The sequence below is a fragment of the Nymphaea colorata genome, chromosome 7 (assembly GCF_008831285.2).
Source record: "Nymphaea colorata isolate Beijing-Zhang1983 chromosome 7, ASM883128v2, whole genome shotgun sequence".
Taxonomy (NCBI): Eukaryota; Viridiplantae; Streptophyta; class Magnoliopsida; order Nymphaeales; family Nymphaeaceae; genus Nymphaea; species Nymphaea colorata.
The window spans coordinates 9,448,811-9,457,035 of NC_045144.1; the positions used below are offsets into that span (position 1 = coordinate 9,448,811).

Below are 8,225 nucleotides of genomic sequence, written 5' to 3' on the forward strand. Positions count from 1 at the left end.
TAGGCCAGTGCCAGATGACCACATTAAAACTTTTGGTGTCCAGTTTATTTTCTCGTTCTGTTTTCCATGGGCTTTGGTTTCCTTACGAGTGACTCTGTTTCTAAGAGTGTGCGCCTGCAAATGTGTGGCAGTTGCGTGTGAATGTGAGTGGAAAAGTTAGCCTATGGTTATAAAGCCTTGTTAGGGAACCAAGACTGCGACATGCATCTTCGACCACATATTAGACGTCCCAATGTGAACCTCTAGTGATGCACTGCACTAATAGTACCTACCGGTAAGGATCTAGCCTGGCCCTTCCACTTGCTAATACATCAAATCACAATTTCATTCTTGATAACGGAAAGGCCAAACCTCATCCAATGGAATTGCTTTGTGAATTAAAGATGAAGTTTGATCGCTTGGGATATTTATAATCATACTTTTGCTAACAAAACAAATTCTCTCCTTCTGAAACAAAGCACCGAATGATTGATGCCCTTCTTCTCATACAGTTTGTCCAAAAGAAGATAGGAACCAGTGAGCACTTACAATTCATACAAGTCTATATCCTCTTAATTACATGACCACTTGCAACTTGTAATGTCACATCATGAGAAAATTACACCCACGCCAACACGTAGCTGGAAAATTAACGTCATTCAAGGATTGCGGTTCTGCGAGGAACGGGTAGCATTTGTGGATTGCTGCAATTGTTGGTAGAACGTCGCCATCTTATTATAGTAATGAAAATTCATAGACTGCATAAAAGCAAAAAAGACAAAATTAAAAAGTGATTAAATTACATACAGTAATAATTTTAATTGAAATTAATTATTAGCGCAAATGACCAGAGGAAATAAGAAAAGCTGACACAAGAATTAATGTGTTTGAAATTTGCTATTCACATTTGACATGCACCCTCTGAGAATATATGCTAGTTGACACAAGAAAAGAAAAAATGGAAAATATATACCAACCATTACACTCAACTCCTCCTAACTTGCGCCCCACCAATCATATGGAAGGATGTTTCATGATAAGATCAAAAAAATTGTGGCTGTGATTGTTGTGACGGAGGATGAGAAAACAAGGCGTATGAGGGGATGTGGTGTTCCAGTATTTTGGTTGAATACCCGACATTTTTTCCTTCCTTATAAATAAACTAGACATCATCTAACTGCCGCCCCACCAATCATATGAAAGGGTGTTTCATGATAAGATCAAAAAAATTGTGGCTGTGGTTGTTGTGGCGGAGGATGAGAAAGCAAGGCGTATGAGGGGATGTGGTGTTCCTGTACTTTGGTCGAATACCCGACATTTTTTCCTCCCTTATAAATAAACTGGACATCATTGAGTGGAAGCCACCAAAACATGATTGCTTTGCTATTGGTTGGGACAGAACCGGACACAAGAATTTTAAGTTTTAATGCTTCCTACCACCTCTTAGGTACATCAGGTTATTTTGTTATTGAAGGAAAAGTTATTGGAACTACTCGATGGGTATGAAGAGTGTAACTGTTAAAGTGAAGCAAATTGAAGGCTACCGTCTTGGACACAAGCAAAGGTATTTGGGCCTTGAAAGGAGCACGCACATTGAATGATATATGAAAAAGGGTCTTTTCTCATTTATTGTTTGAATGATTTGTTGATTTGCTTAGATCAAGAGCATTTTGGTATAGAACATTGTTGGGCCTCTAGATTTTTTTTTTTTGAGAGAACATTAAATATATAATTAACAAATTTTCAATTAATATTGGGCAATGACCGGGGTTTCATGGAGCTGACCCATATAACTAACTCAGGTCTTTTTAAATTCAATAACTAAAATTAAGTTTTGGAATGGGTTCCATTTAACATACACCCTACCGAGACCCCCTACTTATCTCCGCCCCCTTGCTCTCAATCTCTACTGAGAGTTGAACAAACATTGGTATCCTTTGTGAGTTCTCTCCGTTGGTTGGTTACCTGGGCCTAGAGACTGGAAATGACTTCAAATTCGTGAGTTCTCTCCGTTGGTTGGTTACCTGGGCCTAGAGACTGGAAATGACTTCAAATTCGTGAGTTCTCTCCGTTGGTTGGTTACCTGGCCTAGAGACTGGAAATGACTTCAAATTCGTGAGTTCTCTCCGTTGGTTGGTTACCTGGGCCAGGAGCGCATAGTACGGATCCCCAGGAGGGCTTGAAGTTGATGACAGTATTGAATCCTGGTTGACAAGTGAGGGAGCAGAGGCAACCACCGCTTGTGGTGGTGCAATGAATGGTGGCGTCGCCGGCGGTGGCATGAGCCCCGCCAGAGGTGGCACTGGTGGTAATCCGACGGGAACCATGTCCATAAGTGGCATCGGCATGCCCATTCCCATAATTCCCATCATGTGCCCCATGAGAGGCAATTGCTGCTGCATGGTCATGGACGGTGTCATCATACCGGGCGTGCATGGGATGGCTCGTTGGTTCATCATGTGCAACTGCGATTTCAGTTGCTTCAAGTAGTCTATCACCTCGTCCAGCATTGATGCCTTATCAGTCTGCATGAACCAGTCACCGTTATGCTGATGATGATAATGATCACAACAAATGTTGATGATTACATACAATAATGATCATGATGACAAAAGAAAGCAGATATGACGTCAAAGACTGAACAAGAGAGAAATGAGGGATATGAGTGCATTATACACGAATGTTTTTCTTCATGTTCTTACTGCTTCAAACACATCATGTTATTTATGACGAGTCGGCAGTTTCGTGTCAAGAAAATTACGCTGACGGTGATGAGGAATGATAGGCAAGTAGCGTATTCAGCTTAGGGTCTGCGCTCTTCAAGATCACATGATAATTAACAGCCATGATGATATGATGATGATCATGATGAGATGAGGATGATGGGTGGCGGTGATATGTGACAATCACGAGAAGGGGAGTGCGATTGATATGGGGACCGAATCATAGGACGATTAGAGGCATGTTGTCTGCTGTATGGTTGAGTAGAAATGGAAGGGATCACATTCCATGATGTATCATGGACGGTGGGCATCATGCAAGAGGATGTTTCATGCATGTGCACGTGCATATTGTAGAGCCTTTACTTAATTCGCCGGCACATATTCGGGATTGCCCGCATCATCTCATCATTAGCTTTCCTCATGATGGTGATATGGTCGCGGTCAAGGAGAATGAAGGAGGCCTAACGGCCTATATAGACCTAGTATTACAGCCATGGTGAAGATGAGTATGATAGTTGGTAATGCATGGTATCACCATTTCAAGCGTATTAATTAGCCTCGGCTTTTTTTATTCTTTTCATTCAATCGGTCCAATTGATGATGGCAGCAATGGTGCATGTGGTGGGGCATGTTGGCAGGAAGGTGATATTAGTCGACATAAATGACTTGACAGTGATGGAGATGATGAATATACGATGGTGACAATACAGGTGACAATCATGGTGCGCGCGCACATAGACACACACTCAGAGGGAGAGAGAGAGAGAGATGTCAAACACTTAGTCAGCGGTACCTTGAATATGCATGCAAACACCACTACACCAAACGTACCCATTTGTGACACCTTCCAGCCCTTAATCCCACTTGCAACGATATCAAATTCAGACATAAGAACGCCAGTTCCGATATTTTGAGCAGAATTTTACAACTTAAAGGATGTCCTCTTGCTTTAAACAAAGGTTCATTAGCTTTTGACTTTAGCAAATTAATGATGCTAGTGGAAGGATACGAAAGAAACAAAGTTTCGAAATGTTGTAAAATGGAAAATGGAATGAAAAGAGAGAACCAAGAATTTAGTAATGCCAATAATTGTTGACAAAAATCGAACAAGGTTTCGGCAAAACAAATTTACATATAGAATTATATTTTTTTTCCTCCCGCATTTTTTCTCTGATTTACATATCTTTTCTTTTTATCCTATATCGACATTGTTTGTCATGCATTGGGCGTAAGGCGTACACTCCTTGTGGTGCGTCTCATCATTTTGATCAGACACTTGGAAAAAAAAAGGCAGATATGCATCGACTGAGGCCCGACACTTTGTGACCCTATTCAGGGTAAGGCAACAGTTTCCCACTAAAAAAGTGGAGGAGGTCGCCGTCTGCCAATGCCGCAAGGTGTCCCCAGCAGCCCAGGACTGCTAGGCCTGCCACTGAGGTGTCTCCAATGGCATCGAGGTGGTAACAACCTCCTCCATCCTTAAACAGGGGGTTTAAGTTAAAGTGGCCTGCCGGCCTGCTCAAAAAAATCTGCATGGTCACCACTGAAGCTTAGGGTTGGGCATCAAACCAAGTATCTATAGGCACTTGGTGTCCTAACCAACTAAGGCCCTATGCAAACTGGCCGAAAGCTTATTTTTAATATTTTTTTATTTAAATATAGACATAATTATATAAAATTTGTTATAATTAAATTTATTTATTTATCAAATTATATCCAAACTATATTTTTTTATTCTAAGTGGGCCATGGGTTGCTTTCGGGCCTGAGCCCCACTTATTGTCCAGCCAGCCCGACCTTAGCCTTAGCAACACTGACCCCGCCAGGATTGCTGGCAAGGCCTGCCAGGTATCTCTAGCTTTGTGTAGGGTGGCAATGGCCTCCCCTCTCTTAAAACTTACGTTTTTTTTTTTAAATCATATCGGTTATAAGTAATAGGAGAGCTTCCCCATCTATCTCTCTCCCCACATATATATATATATATAAACTGAAATATTCCTCCAGCCATTTTGAACTCCGTCCAACATTCATGTTTCCCGATGCAGTGCATTGGATAAGCCTGATTAAACGCACTGCCATATTGTGAGATATCCACATAAATTTTGTCCAAAGAAGGTTGAAGAAATCCACGAATCCTATATATATATATATATATATATATATATATATATATATATATATATATATATATATATATATATATATATATATATATATATATATATATATATATACACACGAGAGAGAGACAGAGCGAGAGAGCCGTATATGAATGAAAAATATCCAAACTAAATGCTGAAAGAGTTATTACAAAGAACCGTATATGCATGAAAACTCTCAAATAAATGCTCAAAGAGTTATTACCTTGCTGGCGTTTGGTACAAGTTTTTGAAGGGCTTTGATCTTCATATTGATCCGATCACGTCTTCTCTGCATCAGGTACGCATTCTCGATATCAGAACCCGGACCATTACTCTCCAGGAAAAAAAAAATAGAAAAAACGAAAAATTGAGTAATTTCTGCGAAATTGCAGTTACTTAGTGAACAGCGCCAGGCTGATTTGAGTATTTATCTTCATCTTCTGACCTCGAACAGTCGATGTGATCACTTTCCGTTCGAGTAATATTTCTTTCTTCTCTTCATCTATATGTATTAATTTCGTGTTGAGAGATAAATTTCTTTTTGTCGCTGATTTCTTATAAAATTTGTGGATGTGTTTGTTCTCAAAACATTTTTTCTCACTATGGGCCTCGTGAGACGACATATAAATGCCCAAGATCCATCTACCAATGCCTTAGAATGAACAACAAAATCAAGGATGAACTTATAATCTTTTCTTGTTTTTGTTCTCGAGATTTCTCTTCCACAAGTTTGTTATCGTTGTCAAGCAAATCAATATTCTGTTCTTTGATCTTCAATATATATGGGTCTGCGTCATGTGCTCACGCTGTGAAACTTCCATGCAGCATTCCGTGTTATGCAGCATAAAACGATAGAAAGCACATTTGTTATACATCATAAAACGAGAGAAAGTTCTTTGTTAGTTCAGCTTAGATAGATAGAAACAGAGAGAGATGCTTGTCTTTTTATCTGAAAGCAGAAAACGCAGTGAGCCAAACTGCCCCACCAATATAGTTTATGTATGTATGTAGCCCTCTTCAGTTGGTAGCACTCACTCCATCTGTAACGGCATCTCTTTGTAGTGAAAAGGAGAATAATTGTTTGAATTAATGCACCTTTTGAATCTGCAGGACCATCTCTCTCTCTCTCTCTTGCCCCCCGCCTCTGTGTGTGTGTACTTTATTTCTAATGGTTATAAGGTGAAATTACAGATCCAAGAAATGCAACTGCAGGCAGAAGAGATTCCTCGGCGAAAAAAAAACACCAAATAAGGTTACGGCACTGTTGTTCAGCCCTTCGGGGACGCATGCAAAAGCATTTTTTTCTCACACATGCAAACTCTTGTTGCCTGCCGCTGAGCCATGGTAATTTTGCAAGACAGTGTAAAACACTAAAAACCAAGAGCTTTTCTTTATGCTACGGTAAACATATCGACCTTCAAATCACATAAAGTCATCTGAATCAACAGTAAGTGCCTTACTGACCCTCTCCAGGAGATTATGAACATCTGCAGCCCTGCTGCGCTTGGTGGAGAGAGAAATCGTCTCCTCCTTGTTGTTAGCTTCTTCCTCTTCATGGCTCCTCTGAAAATGCATATGTGAACAGATCCCATGTAAGCAAAACAACATTCAATTTAGTAGGCACTTATTGTTTCTGCACTCCCAGTCTAACCAATTACCTTCTTGCTCAATATCGAAGGAAGCTCATAGCCCTTACTAGGGTTTTAACAAAGAGTCAAAGACAAATGGTGCAGGTTTTACCTTCTTCAACGCCACGCCGCAGGAATTCCTCCCCTCTTCCACAGGTTTGGATGAACAATTACCTCCTCCCTGCGGCTTCTGTGCCTGGTCTGTTGACGGCCATACTACCGCCGTCCCTGTGCCGTCTCCCATCAGCGTTTTGCTGGCTTGCCAGCCGGCAACCGACTTCTTACTCTCACTCTCACTGTAGTTGTTGACCTCCCCAAGTGCCTGATTCTCATGATAGTGATCAGGCCATGGCCGTTTCTCATACAGCAACAAATCATCAGTACTCACCACACTAGTTGATGCGACAACTGATGACATGTTTGCTGGCTTCTGATGTCTTACAAGGCCTTGGAGCTGTGATCTACTCGTCCTTAGGCAATCGTGGCAGGTGGCTTGGTGCACCACAGATTCAAGAGTGCCACTGTTGCTGTCCCAAGTAGATCGACTCGCTCCCGCTGTCCTAGTTGGTGAATTACTACTGCCAAGCCCGTGCATGGCAAGATGCCCATTCTCCCATGTCAATTCGGCCACATCAGAGGTGGATCTGCCCGGATTGTTGCAGAAAAATCAAATAGAGATGTCATACAAGCTGATCAATATGTAGATGTTGAGAATTTTATGAAAATTCACATACATGCGAACCAAATATTGCTTTTTAGGCCAATTAAGAAATATAAGACTAAAAAATACATTGGTCCGAGCCTCCTACCAATAGTAGAAAGAAAAACTGATAAATCAGAAAGAGCTCTAACTATGTAGCGATTTATGGTGATTTTGGAAACGAGTATTAATGATGCTAAACATGCTGACGTAATCTGCATGATTGAAAACATTACTGTTCATGCTTGAATCAGTCTTGTTTGGTTGGTTGTCTGCAATCACTTGTAACATAAAATTTTCTAAATTTTGAATCATTAAAGGCCTATTTAAGCATAAAAAAGAACCAGTTAATTAGCAATCCATCCCAACACCTTGAGCAATGCAGATTACATCGCCATACCAGATTTTGAGAAAAAACATGAAAAACTGAAAGCTCCAATATGATTTCATGCACAATCTTTACCGCAAAATACGTGGCATCTGATTCGTAGTTTCTTCTTTCTCCCTTACCAAACAAGGAAGTCAGCCATAATACACCAAACATGGGTTTTTCTACATGTTTGAGATGAACAAAAAAAGCTTGAAGGACACGCAGAAGCTATGTTAGACTAGTTTACTCACAAAGTATGACTTGGATCAAAGGTCGATAAGAAGGGCTTCATCATCAATCGACCACTTGCTTTCTTCTTTTCACTACTTTCTTCTTTTTTGCCGTCTTCTTCTTCTTCTTCTTCTTCTTCTTCTTCTTCTTCTTCTTCTTTTGATGATGATATAACAGAATGTATTCTAGTGACCAGATCCTTGTCACATATAAGAAGTGCCATAAGATGACAATATGAAATATATATATATATATATAAGCAACAAATTGTTGTGGGCATAAATAGGGATTTTTGGTTTCCTTCTACCCATAGGCAAATAGATCTTAACGTGGAGATTCAGTACTTGTCAACATTTCTCTGTGAAGGAATTGTCAATTCTTAGTGGATGACTCAGCACCTATGAAGATCTGATCTGGGGATTTGAATGCTCCGGCCAGATTTCTCATTTCTTAA

General features: G+C 40.3%; 1 protein-coding gene across 1 annotated transcript; it reads right to left on the minus strand.

Annotated features, from left to right (window-relative positions):
* Positions 1-560: 560 nt before the first annotated feature.
* On the minus strand, positions 561-7,897 carry LOC116257116 (transcription factor UNE10-like). The gene is made up of 6 exons (XM_031633730.2): positions 7,792-7,897; positions 6,583-7,114; positions 6,307-6,405; positions 5,066-5,131; positions 2,121-2,504; positions 561-737 (listed from the first exon to the last, which is right to left on the minus strand). Exons 1-6 carry the CDS (start codon positions 7,833-7,835, stop codon positions 639-641), a joined length of 1,224 nt encoding a protein of 407 aa, XP_031489590.2. The 5' UTR covers positions 7,836-7,897; the 3' UTR covers positions 561-638.
* Between the last annotated feature and the right edge of the window lie 328 nt (positions 7,898-8,225).

Bases quoted from the DNA above. Each gene is read 5' to 3' on its own strand.
- LOC116257116 (XM_031633730.2), bottom strand. From the start codon at position 7,835: ATGATGAAGCCCTTCTTATCGACCTTTGATCCAAGTCATACTTT. The intron at 2,505-5,065 runs GTAATAACTCTT...TGGTTCATGCAG, and splicing joins TTGTACCAAACGCCAGCAAG to ACTGATAAGGCATCAATGCT. The intron at 738-2,120 runs GTAACCAACCAA...GCTTTTATGCAG, and splicing joins ACTATGCGCTCCTGGCCCAG to TCTATGAATTTTCATTACTA.